This window comes from Hippoglossus stenolepis, chromosome 8 (assembly GCF_022539355.2).
Source record: "Hippoglossus stenolepis isolate QCI-W04-F060 chromosome 8, HSTE1.2, whole genome shotgun sequence".
In the NCBI taxonomy this organism is placed as follows: Eukaryota; Metazoa; Chordata; class Actinopteri; order Pleuronectiformes; family Pleuronectidae; genus Hippoglossus; species Hippoglossus stenolepis.
Genome location: NC_061490.1, coordinates 21,840,728 through 21,862,265, shown reverse-complemented (window position 1 = coordinate 21,862,265; position 21,538 = coordinate 21,840,728). Strand labels below are relative to the sequence as shown.

Below are 21,538 nucleotides of genomic sequence, written 5' to 3'. Positions count from 1 at the left end.
AGAAGAAGGTGAAAGTGTGCGAGCTGAATCCTGAATCTGCTGCTTAGAGCTCGACATGCAGCTCATGACACAGCGAGGAATTGTCAATTTAAACAAGATACCGTGTGTAATTCAGTGAGCTTCCTTCCGATTGGCTGATTTTGGAGCCGTTTGACAGAACCAGGATGTCTAATGTTGAACGAATACATTTCACTCTTCATTCTGATGTTTGACGCAAAACTTTGGTTTGAGAACTTCCATCACATGAAGTGTGGATATAACAGCAATCCTTAAAAAAAAAACACTGTATTTGCATCAGAATGTGCGTTTGCATTTTTGTCTATATTCGTTTATATTTCCACTAGTGTAAACACTCTAATCTTCAAACTAAGCCACATTCGTTCCAGTGGAGCAGATGTGCACTGATGGAATCCTTTTTTTGCATGATAACAAAGGGTGATGATTAAGAGAGAGTGAAGCTGGGTTGGTTTGAGAAAGTTTCAAGTTTTTTTGTCTTAAAATATAATGTAGATCTTTTTTAAAACTGACCAATAGAAAAACTTTACTAGGGGACCTAAACTAAAATGATAGAGGACATACTCCAAGGTCCAGCAGTCCCCTTAAATCTAACGGAGCCACACCAAATCACCCTCATCCGTAGAGATCAGGTATGCCTGATTTTTATTTTTCATCAACATCCATGAATTAAAAAATGTGGGGACATGGTGAAAATTTTGAAAAACACAGAGTAAAAACTCCAGATAATGTGAGAATACAGGAGGAGATATTACAGCAGATTCACCCCGAGCGAGTGGGTGTGTTGAGGAAAGTTTCTAACACCTGACGGATGCAGAAGTGAAAAAAATATGGACATTGGTGTTGACGAGCTGTAAACCAAAATACAATCATCGACTTATAATCCAATTCACTCCAAAGGAAATACAATCTTGCTCCAAGTGTTAATAAAGTCAGTTCAGAGGTTTGAGCAGCTGTAATCCTGCTCACAGACAAACAGCAATGAAAACATAATCTCCTCGCTGGAGGTAAATAAAGAGAAACATCCATCAGCTGAAGACAACCAACATTGTGTCAAATACAATGAGGATTAAAACCCAAACAAGACCTCGTCACTCAAGGTCACGGTCAAGATCTGTGGGAGCCATAAAGATGGTAAGAGCAGAAACATAAATGTGACCGGTGGAGATCAGGGAGACGAGAGCAGTGAGGGAACGTCGCTGTTTGATCAAAGCCGACCTGTAAAATGGGACCATTTGAAATCACTCCTCCCTCCATGACACCCTGAAAACAGATGGGCACTAAAATAGAACGTGACATTGAACCGGGGTGACGCCGTAAGCTGCTGTAAATCGCCCTGCTCCCCTGAACGGCTGTGACCTTCCACTCTTCCGTGTATGAAAAGCACATCAGTGATTGATGCTAAGTTGCAGGAAGCTGTACTAACATGCTCCACTCCTGATGTGTGTGAATTTATCGAATTGGAACCCTTAAAAAAAAATCCAGACCTTCTCCCCATCTCTCTCTCGAGAAGCGTCTCCCTCCCATGTAATGAACCCTCATGATTCTGTGTCCATCATCCACATTCCAGCTTTCTAATCCCCTTGACTGGAGAGCAGAAGACTGAGTGGCTGCAGGGCGCAGAGGAGGGGAAGTAAATTGAAGAGGGGAGAGAGGGCGAGAGATGAGAGAAGGAATGAAAAGGGCGAAAGTGCCTCTCGAGCTGCAAACACGGAGACGAAGGCAGAGGAAGGGATGAGAGCAGCTGAGAGAAAGGACAGTTTGATGAACCACATCGAGCAGCACAGCTAATTAAAAACCTTTTTTATTTTTATTGAGACAAAATAATTAGGAAACATAAAGAGACAAAAAAATCAAGACCTAAACGAGTCTCTTTGGAAAAGTGAGCAAACCAAAGTTGAACATTTCCTCGTGAAGCCCTTTAGGAAATCTCACATCCATTGAGCGAGTCCATCTCTTGTAATATTTAACACAAATAAAACCAAATCACAAACACCAGGTTTAAAACTTTTTAAACACACACGCACACACACAAGTCAATTCATCACACTAACACAGTTCTCCAGACATTTTTAGATCAGAAAATGCTGCAACCTTGAATAACTGGCACCTTTCAGCTGACTGTGGGCTGGTCTCATAATAGTCTGCCCACTTACACAAGTTGGGGTCTTATCAGCGCCGCTGGCAGTCAGCACAGGGTGACAACTCATTTCCAGACAGAGCCTGAGGTGGCCGAGCGGCAGCGAGCGACGGCGGCACAGGACCAAGGCGACCACAACAAGTCTTGAATCCGTGTATGCTTCGTTCATGAGGACAGCTGAGAAAAACCCCGATCATGATAATGTTGCGTTGCAGCCGAGGTTTAACAAGCTTCAAATGAAGGTTTAACAATAAATCTAAACCTTAACCTACATTTAAATAGATATGTTTCTCCTAGCTTGGCCAAAAGGTGAAACATTTTGTGTAAAGTGGACAAACACTGAGAACATTTCATGTAAAGTAAAAAATTTTAAAAAACAAGTCAATAATGAACTAGAATTTGCTTTTTCTAAATAGAGCGATGAAACTGAAAAAAGACAAAAAAAACAACAACAGTCTATGGCTCCTCCCCCGCCCGCCCGCTTCTTCACAACATGAAGTCTGAGTCCGCACAGCGACTTGTTCAGGGGACGACAGAGTACGGTTGATAGGGCAGCAACTTCTGCCGTTCGTTGATGGCGTGGATCCAGGTAGGTTTGACAAAGTTCAGATTGCCGTTGTCCATCAGTGCCTGTGATGGAGGGGAGAGAGACATGGAGGTCATGAAGTGCTCTTGTTATATCACAGATACGCTCACAGGAGGAGGAGGCATCGCCATATCGCTAATTCAGACACTAACAAACACCTCAAATGGCTAAAAAAACATTTTAACCCATAACATCAAAGCTGATTCAAAAGCTACTTTATCCCATCACTGCTGCATTTTCACTGGGGTGGCCAAAACACAAATTCTCGTCATTTCTTTTATTTTAATAATACCTTGAAAAAGTGTTTACTGCGTCATGGAAAACAGCTAAGATGCGTCCTTGCCCGGGCCTTTTCTGTTTTTCCCCTCTGAGGGTTTTTGAGGCGATTTTCATTTGCCCACTTGACTGAGCACTTCAGTCCAAAAAAGTTTCCTGGAGTGATTAACTTCACAAAACTGTCTTGTTTGTAGAAGGGAATGATAAAAGCAAAGCCTCATTGACACAAATCCTCAATGTTCTTAAGCCCGAGTTAGAAGTCCTTACACGACTGCCAAGGAAATACTGATGAAAGGCAAACAGTGGCAACAACTCACATCTTCAAAAGAGTCATGCCAGCCTTCACTGGTCACCACAAACTGCACCTTCTCCGTCATGTAGTCCTCGATCACTCTGCGGCACAGACAACAGCACGGAAAGCGGAGATTTAATTACAGGCATTTGCAATTTTCTGCCACATCATTTTTTTCACGTCGAGTTATTTCTAGAAGTCTTTCTCACCCATTAAAGGCCACGATGTATCGCAGCAGTAGGCGTCGCTCGTTGTGAGGGAATTTACCGTAGAGGAAAAAGTGCTTTCCGCTCAGGAAGTCTGGAAGAAACGATTGAAGAGGAAGAGAAAGTAGCAGAAGAATTATATAATTACAACATTTATGAGTGTAATTATTGGTGCCCTTTGGTGAAGGGGAGGAAGGAGCAAAGTTAAAATAAATAAATAAGAGAACACAGAAAGTGGTGTGTGTGGTGTTCCTTAGAGGCAAAAGAGATATCCAATTATTTTCTGTCTGTGTTTGCAGTGGGCCACGATGGAGGGGAGGACATTTTTCCTTCTGCCGTGAACAGGATCAGACGACAGAGACTGGGGGACACGAGGATAAGAACAAAGAGACACACCTGGTAGCTCAGGGATGGGATGATCCTCTTCAGCCTCAGCGTCTGTGTTTTCATCTGTCGACCCCCCGTATGGATCCTCCTCTTTCACCGTCTTCACACCGGCTGACGCTTTTTTCTTCTGTCTGTTCTCCTTCTCCACTCTTACACAAGGACAAAAAAACAACTTTATCCAACTTTGTCTTTTAAGCTCCATGTTGCCTGCCTCTGAAAAGAAGGAACCTCGTTTGTCTCCTTCCCGTTCTGTCTTGTCTGGACACTCGTTTTAATGGTCGTCACAGAAAACCCACAGCTCTACATGATAGAGCAGTTAAAAACTTAAACTTCCAAGTCGAGGGCGACACAATCTTCATTCCTGCCAACGTGGCTGCAATATTCCACTGATGTGCAGGTGGCAGTAATGTGCCAAAAAAATACAACACCAAGATGCACGTAAACAATGCAGGACTTAAAATTTGGTTTTCAAATGTTTTATGAGGAAATAAATTTGTCTTGTGGTGAACAACAATAAATGTAAACAACGTATTTACTGAGGAAACTCATAAGGCATCGGGCAGCAAGGAATTCAGTGAGCACCACATTCACACATTTTCTTTATCTTAAGTTGTTATAAGGAATGTGTTTAGAAACACCTGCTAATGTAAACATCCAGCCTCATTCTATTTGTTTGGAGTCTGAGTAATTAGCTCTTAGCGCCTAATGCTCCACTATGTTCACCTGCTTGTTGCTAACTGTCTTTCTGCTGTTTGCCATTGAACCAGCAACGTGTACTGGATTTTTTGAGGGGGTTTTCTTGTATGTTGAAGACAGCTCGTAAAAACCATAAGCTAAAAGTTATGTTCCGTACAGCTGAGGTAAACTGTGAGTTCATCACAAAAGACAACACCTTTCTCGGGCTGTCACAATTTCCAAAAACTCAAATTCGCAACTCAGTAACGGAATTTGTTCGAATACCGAAGATCTAAATAAAAAGAGACAGCCTGACACCTTTCACGTTACACATTGTCATTTAAAATGATGTAAATAAAATAATAAAACACTTATATTAAAGTGTTGCTTTAAGTAAAAGTACAATAGTACCTTTGAGACAATTAACAGATCAAATATTTCAGCAAATCCAATGAGAGACCTTACTATTGTGTAATGATTAATCAAACGTTGAAGTTGTGGCATTACAGATGTTAAAAGGAATCTATTGATCATTTCACTACTGGTGCATCTTGGGAGCAGATAAGGAGTCAATGACCACACGGGACACAGAAGAACAAACTCGTCCACATCAATATCACACAGAGCAGTATGGACATGATCTGTTGGGTTTACCTCTGCAGCTCGTCCTCCGTGTCCACGGCAGATTCGTCATCATCTCCTGTGAAACCAAGAGTTAATACGGGAGGTTGTTAACAAGAAAACTGACAAGTCATTTATTACAATAATAGAAAAGGCCAAGTTGAAAATGAAATAGTTTAAGCGTGAAAAGTTTCATGCATCCAAGATCAAATCTGCGGCTTGTGGGCAGCTTTTCAAACAGAAACAGATGGACAGGGTAATAATAATAATGTTATTTCCTGAGGAAAATATCAATTCACTAAAAAAACACAGGGTTGTTTCTTAGTTCAAATCATTTCCTACATCGTATTATCATCACTGCACTCTGTCCTTCATTTTAAAACCAATTGAATCCAAAAATCAAATGTCAAACAATGCTGCTCATATGATGAAAATAATGTAACCTTGACATCATGTCCTCTATAAAATACTATTAACTTTCATTATGCAGAGCAAGCAGAGGTAAAGCAGAATGTATTTTCATCAGCAGTTCAGAGCATGTCACCTTGTTGGCAACACTTTCCATTACCACACAATCCTGGGTTGTTGCGGGGGGGGGGGAAACAGGAAGAAGCTCTAATTAAAGCGTCCTCTCCCTATATGTGCTCCGTGGGTCATTGTTTGTGTGTCCTCAGTGATGCGCCCCGGCACTTTACTTCTGGCCTCAAATTAACATAGAAATGAGAATCATGCACAAGTCCCTTCACAGTGATTAGATCTTCCCTCCGTTCTTGTTTCTTCCCTCAAACTCCCATTGACAGCATGTGTGTTGTTCATGTTCTTTACACGGTCGAGTTATCAACCGATCCGTTTCCAAGTGCTTCATAAAGCTGATCCCATTTGTCTCTTTCTCTGGGTTTCACATTGTCCCCTTGCTCCTCTCAATTCATTCAGTCCTCTTCAGCTCCACTGCTGCCCTCTCCCCCTACGCTAGATATTTGAGCTGAAGGAATTAATCACTTTCCATGAGTCACCACCACTTATCGTTCAGTTTTGGGATTTTTACTAATATATATATATATATATATATATATATATAAAGTACATGTGTGATACGTGTAACGCACATGTCCACCTTATGTTTATCTATTTTTTAAGAGTGAGCTTTTTTATCACGCTAAATGATTCCCTGTTTTAACTACTGAATTGCATTCTACTTAGTTTACAGGGTGGTGAACCTTATGGTTTATTGTTTTCTGCTTTGTCACAGTAAATTGTGTTTTTCGGTCTCCGCAAATTTACTCTCATTAAAATTAATTTGTGGTGGGTGACCCTGCAGCAGTGGAGCGATTAACCTTTTCCATTTTAATATGCAAATTGAACGAAGAGAGAGAAAGTAAAACTTTTCTCCATTTCCCAGGCAAAAACAAAACGGGAATTAATAAAAGCATTTTGCAGAATTTATTACATTTTAGGGGCATCTGGTGATTACGGTGTTATTCTCAGCAGGGGACCACTTTTCATTTGATTCCCTCTCGCTCTGCCTATTTTCCTCTCTCTCTCATTTGATTTTTCACATTTAATTAAAGGCAAAATGCCAAAAAGAAAATGTCAGTTCAGTGATCCGACTGCCCACTTGTATCCTTATCATGTGACCCTGCCTTCCTGTCTCAGGTTAACATCAGCACCATTCAATACCATTGAATGGTTTTTTATTGAATGGTATACCAATACCATTCAATAAAAAAAAAAAACAATCTAAAAACTTTGTAAAAGCAGTAATGTGCTTTCTCTCTTTCTCTCTTTTATGTCAACAACAGATTCTGTAGAAGATCGAATCTTAAACCACATGTCAGGTAAAGTTCAGGCACTTTTTTTAACCAGTTGAAGTAGTTTGATGCAAACCTGGTTCGTCCACATCAGTGGAGCCACCATATTCATCATCGTCTTCACTCCTCTTTTCTGGTGTTTTTTTGGGGGTGACTCGTCTCTCCTGCTTCTGTGGAGTCTGCAATAACAGCACGGACAGGATATTACAACTGATAGTTACCAACTAGAAAGATCATTATTTTTTGTAGACTCACGCAGAAAAACACAAATGTACCTTTGTATCCATTTCCTCTTCACTCTGGTTGTCCACTTCCATTTCACTCTCCGAGCTCGACTCGCCACCATCCATCAAATACCTGAAGAAGCAGAAGAAGAAGAAAAAAAAAAGACGGATGAACAAAATGCGTCAGGATGATTAAAGACTGGGGAGAAAATGATGCCTGCACAATATATCTTGCTCCAAACCAGCTTCACTCACACACTGCAGTGGCCCTTTTAGCCGGCAGTAGTGGAACATAAGCACATTTAACAAGGAAGACATGATAAAGATATTATTTCACACCAGAGTGTCCCGATTGTCTTTAAAACATTACAACAGCCTGTATATAAAATACTTTTGACATTTGCATGTTCTTGAGCTACAGCTTATTTCCCCCCCCAACACATTGTTGTTGTTTCGCAGTCACTTTGACTTAAATGGCTGTCGGTGAACTGAAACCATGAATCAGGATTGATGGCTGCATGTTTCGAATTCTTTCTTGAGTTATAGGTTAGATGTTACAAACAATGCAGTTTGGCAGTCGTGGGACAGAAGGAGGGTGAATAAGCAACGACTGAAGTGCAAAGTTTTATATTGAGATACAACTGCATAAATTGGCCGGCTGTAAAGTGCATACCTTCACCAAGGCCCAACAAACCCCTGATGAATCCACATTAAAATGTATTTAAGCCTTTTATTTTGATCCGGACCAAACTGCCCTCACTCATAAATATCAGTCACCTTAACAGACCTGACTATTAAATCAACCTCCATGAATTATTCTCTGAGAAAACAAGACAAATGTTGAAAAACATCCTATCTCGCAATGAAAACCTCCTGGATCCCCCCCCGGGCCCTGATCCGGATCCACACCACAAAATAAGGGGTTATCGGCTCTACAGTGCACAGCACTATTGATTAGCCATGTTTACCCACCAGCATGGGGTGCAGGGTTTTGTTGTCACCTGTGTGTGTGCTCAACATTGCATGGAGTCACCAAACTTGGTGGGAAGGGTCTCTCAGGAAGATTAACTTTTGGCGCTGGGAGGACTTGCACAAAGTTCACTCTTACAGAGCTGGACCAGTTTGTTTATGCTGATTTCTCTCTGCCTACTGGGAATGGTAAAAACTTTATGGACGTTTTAGCTCCAACTTGCCCTTAGTAGTGAATGTCATGGCATTTTAAGCTCAGAGATTGGGTATTCCCTATTGAAATGTACCTTGGGAGTCATATTTAAGTTTGACCTCTGAAGTTTTACTTACACAGGCTTTTACCTGAACTTTCAGAGAACGAGACATTTTCTGATGCTGATGATCTATGGGGGGGAAACTTTCACCTTCCTTCTGGGCAAAAACGCCTAAAACCTCAAACATCTCCTCCCACTTTGCAGCTCTGTAAATATGTGCACTTTCTGAATCTATAAGACATTCAGACATATGATACACCTGACGGCATAGTCCTGCAACTTTTCTATTTTCATGACAAAAAAAGTGAGGAATAATCATGAAATAATGTGTCAGATTCTTCTCATTGGAGTTTGTTACGTTCCTTTTTTCTCACAATAAGAACATGTGATAAATTTAATTGAATCTATTCAAATTCATGTGAAAAATAAAACATAAGCAAGACTGCAAACGAAGTCTTATAGACATATAATTAAATATAACCTCAAGAGAAATGTTAAACAGACTGCATTGGGTTTTTCCAGTATTAACGACCACTCAAAGTGCTTTACAGGTCACATTCACACGTGCATGAATACAGTGATTCCATAGTGCTTCTCTATCAGTCACACAGGGTTCAGTGTTTTTCCCAAGGACACATGCCGCCTGGAGGAGCCAGGGATCCGATTAGCGAACGACCATGCCCCACCTCCAGAGCCACAGACACCCAGATGCATAAAATATGTAGAGAGTGTAGTGTCAGACGACATATCGTGACTCCGTCTGTAATGTTCTCGGCTAGGGTTAAGCAAGTGTGGCGGGGAAATAAAAAGACAGATTTTCCAATAACTTTAAAAGTGAAGACATAAGTTTTGGATAATGATGCAGGAAATGGGTAGGACATGCAGAAAAACAGGATGGAACACAAAAACACACATGGGGATGTGACATTTCTCCCCCAATCCTCTCTATATATCACCTCAAGCCACTACTGTGCATCAGAGCTAAGGTGTTATTTCCACTCACACTACGCAGAGACATTATAATGACCCATGCTTTCTTGTTTCATAAAACTAAGCGACTAGGTTATTGGAAAATGAAAAAGAAGACTGGACAAGAGGAGCAGTGCAGCATGTGCTGCTTATAACAATAAGTGGTATTATTAAAGTAAAGCAGACCATGTGCTCAGCTCCAGACGAACTGGAGTGGTGTTTTACAAAAGATAGAAATGATAACAGTTATGTGGTCTGTATGTTCTAGTCCTGATGTTCACTCAAAGTGCTTTAAAGTACAGTTTTACATTCACACACACGGTCGTACAGTGCATCTATGTGCAGCTCTTTCTCTGTGAGAAAGGTTAAATGGTTCAATTCTATTATTCAACTTAACAATTTTTGTGATTATATTACTTTCTCCTGTCACCCTACTTAACAAATAATTTAGTGAAATAATGTATGAACAACAATTCTAGTACTTTTACCTCAAATAGTTACTACTGTATACTACTCCACCTGTTGTGATTTAAAGTTTGAGTTAAGTATCCTCATGTCTTTACTTGAGTCGGTTATGGGGTGTCACTGTGTGGTAAAGCATAGATCGATTCATAACTAAAATGTTAAATAGTAATTCTTTTTTTTATAATTCAAGTACATACCGGTTCTTCTTTAAATAATAGTTAAATCTACAAAACCCCAGAAATAGCTGAAACTACTCACTGATGACAACATTATTGCACTTAGCACATTTGTACACTTTTGGCTAAAATGCCGTTGAGGATGAAATGAACATGTTCAGATTTTAAGTGTTGGGTTTTTGTATGCGATTAAAATCTATGTGACGCAGATTAATCACGATGTGATTGTGCTGATATTTTGTCACCTACATGCTGACTACTTTCCACGTCCTCCTGGGATGTTGCAACGGGTCCTTGGCTTTAATGAGAAATTGATTTACTTATTCAGTCCCATTGTGATGGGATGTTGTAGAGCCACTTCAACGTTTTCTGCTCTCCCCTCTTTTGGTTCCGTTTCTGGATTCTCACTGATTGGATGATGTACACGGAGAAAGTATTTCTTTCGGTGCTTATGTGATGTCACAATCTCATTAATATTAATATTAATATATATATATATATATATATATATATATATTCTACATAATAAATATGCATGGCAGGAGCCCAGTGAAGCTGTGCATTTGCCCGCAGATGCTCGGTGACAAAGTGTTTGCGTGCACGATGGGGCAACAGTTAGGGGATGTGAGTGTGTCTATTTGTTTGGGTACTTGTCATCATCAAAGTAAGTGGTCCTTTTAATTACCCATAGCAGATGCAGCTTTTAAATAAAGGATACATCATCAAAGCTGCACACTCAACACGCTGCACAATAGCGGAGCTGGACAGGGCTATGACAACAGGAAGCAGGGGGGGCAGTGGGGGAAGGATGGTGGTGAGGGATCTTCAGCGCAATCAGAAACTGACTGAGAAAGGCTTACATGAGGGGGAAGGATGATACAGGCTGCAGAGAACTTGAAGTAAGGACCAGATTTCAATTGAACAATAGGATTGTCTGCCACTGGCCTTCAGATGTATATTTTTTTAAAAGCTGTCCACGCTAGTCTTCCTCTTCTTCGCTGATTGCTTTCATTTCTGGCGATGAGGACTAGCATTAGCAAAAAAATAGATTTCTCTGCACCGAGTCTAACCTGCAGACCTCTCCATGCCGGATGTCGGTGACAACAATCTCTCTGAAATGACAGTCTCCTCGATACAAGTAATCATTACCCACACGAGACACACTAATGAAGGTCTGTGACTATTCCTGTTGTGTGTTTGTGACCCAAATAGGTCTGACACCTCATGATTATCTCTGTTATTGATTAATCTGCCATCACTTGGTAAATTGCTTGCAATATTTTGGAAGGAAAACACATGAATGGTGACAGCTTGAAATTGCTTGTTTTGTTAATAACTTCCTTTTAAGAAAAAGAGAAGAAGCTAATAATGTGAGATTCTGGATCCAGCTAATTCTCAGCATTATTAAACTCAAATACTAAATTCTACACAGGTCATTTTACAAGATGGGGTTGTGACAGAAAAAAGACATTAACTGTCACACCTGTAACCTGATTGAATTGGACCTACAGTGGTAATAATTCTGGTACACTTCCTACACAGCAATAGCTGAGAATGAATCACATTCATAGTAGAAGGGACAAAGAGACAAACACTAGTAGAAGGGACAAAGAGACAAACACTAGTAGAAGGGACAAACACTAGTAGAAGGGACAAAGAGAGAAAACATGTTTGGAAAGAAATCACAGTAATGATCAGACCTTCCAGCTCTTAACTCCAGCTAAATATTTTACATACAACATGTGAGCAAATATAGGAACGAAAAGGAAACCGCAAGCATTTCTGAACTCGAGCTGTGTGTGATATGACCAAATTCTCATATCCCCATAGAGTTCATTCTGTATCCAGATAACATCACACGTTGTACCTCACCATGACCGTGTAAATTGGGGCCATGTCTCTGCCGATGAAAGTTCTAATGGCAGCCGTTACCTCCTTCCATCTTTGTGATGCTTTGCCATATGGTGTGTCGTGGGACAAAGTATTGCCGCACTTATATATTTGCAATTAAAAATTAAGCTGCTAATGCACGCAGTTCTCAGGAGGCAGGTACAGGCAGATCTGTTCTGCCGCCTGTGTGCTATACGTGTACCAGTCATCCGGGTGCATACACAATGTGTGTTCACTGGCAGATCGCATTGATCAACCCTCATCACCTTGAACCTAGTGGACATCTACTTTATTCGCACTTATATCGAAACCAGGAATTTTACTGATTTTATGTTTCAAAGTGCGTTGAGAACAGAATAAACATCTAAAAGTGGATCTTCATCAAGCAGCAACCCACCGTGATGTCACCCACTGGTCTGTGAACTGTCGTTTTCAAGCCTCGAATTTGTCATTTCTTCCTTCTGCATTATTTGGAGGAGCAGGGGGTGGAGCCTGACTTAGAGCTCAAGTCAAATCTACACCCATTGGATGGTACAAGCTGTCAATCACACAGTATCCATGCCCCAATGCATACTGTGCTTTCTCACTTATTTGACTCTAAATGGGACCATAATTTACTAAATGAGCATCATGCTGTATTGATGAAGACTTGAAATTAGAGATTGTGACCATAAACTCCTGAGGAAACTCATAAACTCTCAGACTTCTATAGAAACCTGCTTCTTTTAAAACCAGTGACATTGCCCTCTGCTTGGAATTACAGGTTTGTGGCACTTCCGCAATTGTTTTAACTTTCCAGACACAGAGTTAAGGTTAATTTTTATATACTGTCTATGGTCTTAATTCCTAGAATCAACACTTTGCCATCTAGCACAATATTAATTTTTGCGTATTGGATCCGTCTGAATGCACCAGAAGCCCGAGATTAATACGATCAGTAACCTGTGATACCTCATCAGAATGAGAGTTCTGGTGAAAATTGAAGGCGACATGATCATTATGGAGGCAACAAGTATGAAGGAATTCCTGAAATGGTAAAGCAACACCAGTACAGTGAGATTTCAATTAATTTGGACCTTCCACTGCCCAAGATGAGTCCTCAGCTCTGCATTATTCAATAGACACAGATTCGTCTGGAGCAACAGCAGACGGCCTTGATGCTGCAAAAGCTCCCCCTGTAATGAGGTATATAATTAGACAGCTGCTGGAGCTGCCTGGGCTGAAGTTGTGATCACAGCAGGCATCAGCTGCTCAAGGTTACCATGTCAGAGCAAGTGGGCAACACCGCTGTGAGGTGTATTTTTGGACGCTTCAATCAGCCTGATTGCTGGGTACAGACTGCGAGATGCAGAGGTGCAGTCGTGGCTTTAAGAGAACATATTAACCAGATGAAGCTCTGTGGAAGCCACCTTTAACAAGACTCTGAATTTCCTCCAGCTGTTCCAGTGCGAATGCCTGACCCTGGGCTTTTGGTGTAAAATTCAAACTCAGGATATCGCTTCTTTTCATTGGTTTGTTTTGCATTTCCTCGTCTCTTACCGTTTATAGGAGATCTGCTCTTTCCTCTTGTGGCAGTCCATCACCCATTCTTTCCGTACAATGATGCCCCCTGCTGATTTCACCTGGCTGTACTTGGGCGTGTTAGCAAAGGCACAGCTGGAAATTAATGGGTTGAGAAAAACACAGGGTTACATCACTAAGAGAAGTTGACGTGGGCAACAGTCAGACAGCAGAGATCAAGATGCAATCAAAGTGAATTACAGAGTGCCATCAGGCCTGTGACACAATCCTGACGTCTGTTTCAATCATACAAATGAACTAAAGATAAAAATCCCATAATGGACATCTTTTCATCTCAAAAGAGCGTCGTTTGAAAAACATGTTTGCACTTTTATGTTTAATGTTCTATATGTAAGAATGTGGAGTAATTAACATGTATCAAATGTTTATTTTATTTACCAATATGTGAATACAACTGGATCTTCCCTGACTTTCTTGGTTACCTATAACTGCCTGTGTAGTGTGTACTGATTTGTATATCATATTTGTAACCTCTGATTTCACTAGTTTAAGTTATATGGACTCCAGCAACATCAACAAACGACTGACTCCCAGCACAGCACAAACTCCACGTAAGCACAAACAAAATGTTTTTATCTAGGAATGAGAACAATATTGGAGAACAATATCAACAAAGAAGACTTTTTCGCTGTTGTGTTGAGTCCAAGAATGAGTGTGAGCAACAGAAATTGCCTTTAATAACAATGGCTTTCTTAAATGTTACACATTCACACATTTAAGAAGGGTGATTTAGTAATTTATCACAATTATTTACTCGGATCAAAGGGATTTTTATATTAATCACAATAGTCCCACAATTTAAATACCACAAGATGTGTAAATCTTTCCTACTACAGGTATTTACATTACACACATCACATATCACATTTACAATGTTAACTCTTTTATGATCTCTAACTGCTCTCAGACATGCAGCAGAATTTGTATGTTACATCCTGCCTGAAAGTCTGGACCCACTTCTCGGCTTATGAAACAAGATTATTACCAACACAAAACATGATTATTTATTATTGGGTCAGGATCAGGATTCAGGTTATAGTTCTACATTTTGGGAAATAAATGCATTTCCCTTCTTCCTCAATTAGAGGAGAAGTTAGACATCACTCAAGTATGTTCAGTCACTAGAGGTGAGAGGCTACAGCGAGCAGCAGGATATTGAGTCTTAATGAAGGTGGTGGGTGGATTTCTTACCTTTAAAACAGAGCTTGACTCACTGTTTCTCCAGTTTTGTGCTAAACTAAGCAGCTGCTAGGTGCTGCTTTGTATTTACTTTGAATTGTTGCCTTTAGTGTTGCCAAACAAGTAATGCATCCATGAAATAGAATAAATCTCAGTAGAGCACTATACCTCTGCTAAGGCCCAACAGTCCACTTATGAAACCACATTTAAATTCCATAGACCCAATTTGTTTTTGGATCTTCACCAGATGGCACACAAATTGTTTCTACCAACAAACAGACAGGAGTGAAATCATAACTTCCTTAGTGGAGGTAATGATGGCAAACACTAAAGAGCACAACTTCAGAATGCACATTTCACGTGCCACCAGCTACTTACATGAGGTGTGTGGCGCCGGGCGTCCAGTCAGGCCGGTACTTGGCTCCCATATCCACAGCCTTTTCCCTCAGCTCCCCTCTGTATGGGTTTTGGAAGCCACTGAGTACAAACACCACTCCTTCCAAGATCCGGTTGAATGGGACCTGGGATTTTGTTTTTTGTTGTTTGGGTTTAGTTTCGGATTTGGACAAACTCTGCCTCTTCTTGTCGGGGGACTTCGGTGTCAGGGAAGCTGGGGACACAATTCAGAAAGTCAAGGAAACTCTCTAAGAAAACAATCTATATGCTGCGATTGAGACACTGAATGAAGTGTTACCTTTCGCAGCGCTGGAGCTGGATGTGCTGGCTGGACTCGGCTTGTTTTTGGGGGTTGCGGCTTTACCCTCGGGTGAGCCAGCTGGACTTATTTTCTTCGTAGGAGGGGGGCCAGGGGCGGACTGGCGCTCTTTGTTGAACTCAAATTTTCTTTTTGCTGGTGGCTATGTGGAAACAATTCATGGAAGAAACTCAGGATTAGACACTTTTCATGCTTAAGTCACAAGAATGACAAAAATAATGTGCAAATACAAACTTTCTCTTCATTTAATGCCAAAAAGTTGGATAAATCTTGCTCAACGTTTTTTTTTTTCCAATTTGTAAAATAAAAATGCTGCCTGTGTATGCAGAAACATTAGATCAGAAAATGTAGTGTAAGAATTTACAGAGGATTTCAAAAAACAGCTGCTTATCAATTACAGAAGAAAATTGGAAACACGACTGTAATCACTGGAAAAACTGTTTAGACGACTTTTCAATACACAGAGAGTGACAGTGACATTTCCTGAGTTAGCATTTCACATTTGCAGAGTTAAAGTAATTTATTTTTTACTTGTGCCAGGAAATGTTGCTTCAAGCTGTTGATGAAAGCTACAAATTGAAGCTGCTGCATATGAAACAATTGTTATTAAATAAATTGGAAACGACAAATAAATGAATTAGTTTTTGAGACATGTAATGAACTTGGACAAATAATGCAAATTTTCAGCAAAACAAGTAAGTCTCCCAGGCACAGACTGTGTGTTCATTCCCTGAGTTCACCTGCTGTTGTGGTTCACGAGTGCGCGGCATGTGTCACTGTAATTGGTACAGTGGAAAAACAACTGTACCAATCACAGTGACGCACGCATGACAACAGCACAACAAATGGAAAGATGCTTCTCCAGGAAAAGGCACAATCTGAACACACACCACCTCAGATCTGCAGCCAGGGGCAGATGGTGGATGTTTTTAATTAACTTGTGCAATGATGTTAGAGGGGTTTTTTTCAATTTTATTTCGACTCTATCTTAAGTCCTAAATGTTCATATCACATCATATCATAAAATGTGGCTTTTCAGCAAAATGCATTTTTAGGACATAACATGAAATGCTACTTTTACTAAGAGTGGGAGAGGCGGCAGTTACACTGGATTGATGAGTGACTGTAATTCCATACTGGACCAGAATGATGTGTGTAGTATTATATGAGGTTTCTTGAATGCGCCTTTGTGAAAATACAGCAGAAAATGTACTGAAATGAAATGAAAAATAATTCACTGTGAGCAAGCGAGTGGGCTGATGCCAGCTCCTTCCTCCTGCATGATCGACACAGGCGACACTCATTGCCTGAAGGCTCCTGACATTTTCCTGTTGATGTGAACGCCTCTGACTCAGAATGGAGTTAATGTCTGAAGACAGCTTTATAGATACATGCAGACCGATTTACCTATGTTCCTGCTTTAAGGCAATTAAAATAAATGTCTTGTGCCAGTTCAGATGCCTTTACTGGCTGGTGAATGATTAGTTATTTGTTGGTTTATTTACACTGAAATAACAGACGGCAATAAGAGTTTTGAAGGTCAGGAAATGAACTGTACTGCACCCTACTTTTTCTGGTATTGGCAGCGTAACGGAAATAATACTCTGTAGATAAAAGAGTGGTTATAATTTAAAAAGTATTGATGCCGGTTTCATATATATCCTGGAATTTAGTTTGGTGGAGAAATTGCCGGTGATGTTCAGTACCTGTGGCGAGACAGTGCTGGAGGACGAGGCTTGGCCCGACAACTGGGAGGTGCCACCGGTCTGCAGGGCAGCAGCAGCGTAACTCAACTTGTCACTCTGAGGAGACACTAAAGTGGAGAAGTGCAGAGAGTTGGTGAGGGAACAAAAAGGGAACTATTCCCACAAAGTGGCACAATAATGAAGAAAGTCTTTGAAATCACCTCTTTGCTCTCGTCTCCTGCTACAATTCAGAAGCTTTAATTACAACCTAATTAATGAACTATAGATTTTTTTAATTATTCGACTTCATTATTACAAGGACATGAAAGAATAAAATTGGGCTTCGGCAGCTTGTAAATTTGAATGAATGGATTTACCTTTGAGAGAAGGACTGGTTTTGGTCGTACTGTCCCGACTGAAGAAGAGACTGCCCGGCTGAAGGCTGGGCCCAGATGACGGAGACTCATCCTTCACCTTGAACTGTCCCAACTTTGTCAGCTTCTGACAGGAGACAGGAAGAAAATGTCCGTGGCCAGAAGAAGAGATGGAGGGACTGACTGAAGGTTTGAATTTGACAAATGATTTCAAAAGCTAAAACACCTGCCTTTTCTTGTTTACTTATTTTATAATCAAGTACTTTCTGATTCAAAACTATTACAGTATGATTACAGTCATTCTGTGACAATGTCCTGTGGTTACTTTGTGTTCAGACAAAATGTTACTATTAAGATGGTTGGCTTATTTTGTAACATTTAATAATAATTTTAAACATATATATATATATACGAACCACAACTCAGGTATCTAATCATCAAGGCCTCAGTAAAAAATATTTTAAAAAAGGACAAGATATTTTAATACTTACAGGGGAAGCTGTTGGAGGAGGATCATTTTTGTCAGGCGGTGAATGAAACTTAACAAAGGCCAGACCATATGCTATGTTCTATGTAAAAAGACAAAAACAAATGATTGTACATCTTTCTATAAGAATCCACTTTCATCATGTAGCTCAAAGACTTAACACACTGCAGCTGTCACCACACTGTTGTTGAGCATGTGTGAGGATATCATTTGCTCTATATGTCCTCTTATATTACTTCATGGTGACATTTCTGTGATAAAATCAAGGATCTGACCTACAAATACTGATGTTGTTCTTGCTATTGATTTCATCAACCTTTACCTTGCTGTAAGGCTGGCTACAAACAAGTTTCACTCTGTCCCACTTCTCCTGGGCTGTGCTCTTCTGCAGCTGGGTGGGCCCAAAGAAACGCACCCGGTTCAAATTGGTGCCACCGCGGCTCTCAGTTGGAGACATGAAGGAAGACGTAACCAGAAGAACCTGAAGAAGAAGACATTAAAAAATAAATAAATCACAGGAAAAGAATGGGATAGAGATCATGTGCAAACATTAATAGTCAAGATAGTTAGGGAGTGAAACACTTTTAACAGCTTTGATGTGTGAGACTACCTCATAATCCTGGTCTCTGACAGCGGAGGAATTCCCAACCAGCACCTCGATGAAAGCTGAGCCTTCATTTCCGATGTCGATGCTGTGGACCTGCTCCTCCTTCTCGAGCTGAGCGAAGGAAAACAGCAACAATAAATAAATAAAAAGTTAAGATAAGCTCCTTAAGTGGCTACAAGCAGCACAAATACTGTTAAATATCCTAAAGTAAAAGAAAGGGTAACATATGCACGGGTAACATTTTTTTTTACAGTAGCCCAGACTGGACAAACTAAACGCCCTTTGAGTTTTGAGTCATGTTGGGAAGAGGAGGGTGAGGTGAGGAGGGTGAGGTGAGGGGTGTGCAGCAGCAACATGCAACTTCACCACTAGTTGTCACTAAATCCTATACACTGAACCTTTAAAGACTTTTTCGGGGTCTACGAAAACCCTGAATCAAACTAAAGTTCCTGACAGCAGCGGCTGTGGGGGGGTGGAGACAGGAACTCACCTGCAGGATGACGGATGTCTGCTTCTCCCCGGGTCTCGCTGCTTTCCACTTCCTGTAGGTGTCAGAGCTCAGCAGGTTGTCCGCCTTGTGGGTCTGTTTAGCGGGACGACAGTGGATGAGTGACAGGGAGGCTGACATCTGAGCAAATACACGAATCTCACTAAACCTTTACACAGTCGGTGTCGGTGACGGAACAACTCACGGTGTCCTCGGTGCTGCAGGACACAACGTGCTTGATCTTGATCTCGGGCATTGTTGCTGTTGATTCCTCGCGGGTTCAACGCTTCTTGGCAAGTTAACACAACATAGAACACACACGGCGCCCCCCACCCCCCCCCACTGGAAATCTACAGTGTGTTCCTGTTCAGCGACAGACAGCCGGCTAACGCTGTTAGCACGCTAGCAAACAATGGGCAGAGTGAAGTTTCCCCCGGCTAGCTTGATGGTTTCCACGCACACACCGCGCTCCCATTAACGAACCTGTGCACGTGTTGTGTAGCCGACACGCACCCGCTCACTGTGACGCTACAGTGCACATCGGAAAACACGCGATAATACTTTTAATGTTAAGATTAAAACGAGGACGGAGTCATTTTCCCACCAAAAGCCTGACGTGTGTCGTGTTGTTGTGACCACTCCGATGTTCCCAGCCAATCAGCGAGCCCCTTCTTCTTCTTCTACTCTTTAATAAGCGCATCACCGGGTAATGTCGCCACCAACTGTTTATAAGATATACACACACACAAACGTATAATTTCAGATTTATAGGATTTAATTCCTACTACTCTTTTTAATTTATCTTATCTTGTTTTCATTATTCTTTTGTTTTATTCTTTTTATTATTATGATGTACTATTGTTTATTTATATATACTAATTTGTATACATATGTACAATTTCTGATTTAATTTCTATTCTTTTTCACTTGGAAACCTAATCTTGTACTATTATTAATAGAATTGCTCTAATATTAGTTTATTCTAAATGAAATGTATTGTTATTATAATCTTCAGGGAAGGACGGTCTATCGCAGCACTGCTGTATTAGCCAAGCTGAGTTCTGCCTCAGTTCAGTTCAGTAAAGTTCAGTTCCTTCCATTGCTTTGTTCCCTCAACTGTGAAATTCAAACAGTGCCTCCACCACCCCCTGTCTTTGTGTACTACACAATAAAACAAAATAACAACACCCGAGTCCAGTGAATGTTCTTTATGAGTGTTGTTGTAGTCTAGGTGCAAAAAACAGACTTGTGCTGTTGAATTATATTTCATAAGTAAATTGCTGGAATGAAGATTAAATGATGAAAGATGTCTTTTATTATGCTATTTCATCTTTTATATAAAAAACGAGCACAGAGGTAGGTCACAGGCCAACAATCAGTGGTTGAATATGGAGATTATAGAAATAGATTACCAAGAGATCACAGTGCATGATTTTAAAATGCTGTGGACATTTTGATGCAGACTATATACAACCACCCGACAGCTATAAACATATGCATTCCCATTCGTAAGAATCTGAAGTAATGTAACAGTTGAATAATGTGACTCAGAGTATCTCCAGGTAAATGGCAGTTTCTGCCTCGGCCACACTCTGCACCTCTCCTGTGCCTCTGACTCCTAGAGCGACTCTTCTGTCGCCACCTGCTCCCTCTCCTCCTCCTCCTCTTCTTCTCTCTCCTCCTCTTCTGCCGATTGGACGAATCTGAAAAAAACGTCAGATGTTAAAAATCCCCCCAAACTTCAGGAATGATAGATTTTGAAATTGAAATCTATGCAATGCTGTCTGTTATCAAGGAGACAATCCAATACCTGGTTGTTATGGACAAAATGAGGTGTGCAGTTCTGGTAAACGAGCTGGTAGCTGCCGTTGGTGTAGATGTGAGAGACTTCTGTGCAGTTAATATAGAGAGGCATCCTGTCCTGGTAGATCCCCAGTCCTTCAGGGTAAACAGCTGGACTCCTGCTCAGGACCTCTCTGAGAGGAGCAGAATAGGTGGTGAGTGTGAACCTCGCAGCAAAACACTTGTTTACAAATGTCAGTGTAACATTCAAAGGGCTGGTTTTCCTCACGTACTTTCCAGCTCTCCTCCGACAGCAGCAGAAAAGAAGAGACAGGAGGAATATGAGCGAGCAGATGGACACAGCAGGAATCAGCAACCACCACAAAGCTGCTGTCACTGGAAAGGGACAAAAAGAGCAGCAATGGATCAGTATATGATTTCAAACCTATATATATATATATATATATATATATATAACAGTTTCCCTCTCCATCATGAATAGAAAGACATGGATTATGATCTTAGATTGTAAATAAAGATGGACAACGTGTCTTCACTTCCTCCCACTATCTAGAAACTAAGCCAAAATATCCTGGATACGAATGCATACGAAATTTTTATAACATATGAAGCAATACAACATTTAGAATTCAAGACTGGTACAACAACAACTTCTGCGGCACTTCAG

The 21,538-nt window shown here is 40.7% G+C and overlaps 2 protein-coding genes across 3 annotated transcripts in view; one reads left to right on the top strand and one right to left on the bottom strand.

The window, feature by feature from the left end:
• LOC118113339 (B-cell receptor CD22) overlaps window positions 1-21,538 on the top strand; it is a 1,629,935-nt gene that overhangs the window by 87,062 nt on the left and 1,521,335 nt on the right. The gene's annotated exons all lie outside the window — the stretch shown is intronic.
• Window positions 1,804-19,729, bottom strand: xrcc1 (X-ray repair complementing defective repair in Chinese hamster cells 1). Of its 2 annotated transcripts, none has more exons than XM_035163040.2 (17): window positions 19,274-19,729; window positions 19,072-19,164; window positions 18,585-18,692; window positions 18,297-18,455; window positions 17,979-18,056; window positions 17,491-17,614; window positions 17,135-17,241; window positions 15,408-15,570; window positions 15,092-15,323; window positions 13,493-13,609; window positions 7,282-7,363; window positions 7,083-7,185; window positions 5,232-5,277; window positions 3,912-4,051; window positions 3,519-3,609; window positions 3,335-3,410; window positions 1,804-2,785 (listed from the first exon to the last, which is right to left on the bottom strand). In XM_035163040.2, exons 1-17 carry the CDS (start codon window positions 19,322-19,324, stop codon window positions 2,678-2,680), a joined length of 1,878 nt encoding a protein of 625 aa, XP_035018931.1. In that variant the 5' UTR covers window positions 19,325-19,729; the 3' UTR covers window positions 1,804-2,677. The 2 variants fall into 2 exon arrangements, with proteins under 2 accessions (XP_035018931.1, XP_035018932.1); XM_035163041.2 differs by having other exon boundaries at window positions 17,491-17,611.

Excerpts from the sequence above, each read along its gene's own strand:
- xrcc1 (XM_035163040.2), bottom strand. The coding sequence starts at position 19,324 with ATGCCCGAGATCAAGATCAAGCACGTTGTGTCCTGCAGCACCGAGGAC. Across the intron at positions 4,052-5,231 it reads ACGGAGGACGAGCTGCAGAG|AGTGGAGAAGGAGAACAGAC; the intron begins GTAAACCCAACA and ends TCCTTGTGTAAG. Across the intron at positions 3,411-3,518 it reads TACATCGTGGCCTTTAATGG|AGTGATCGAGGACTACATGA; the intron begins GTGAGAAAGACT and ends TCTGTGCCGCAG.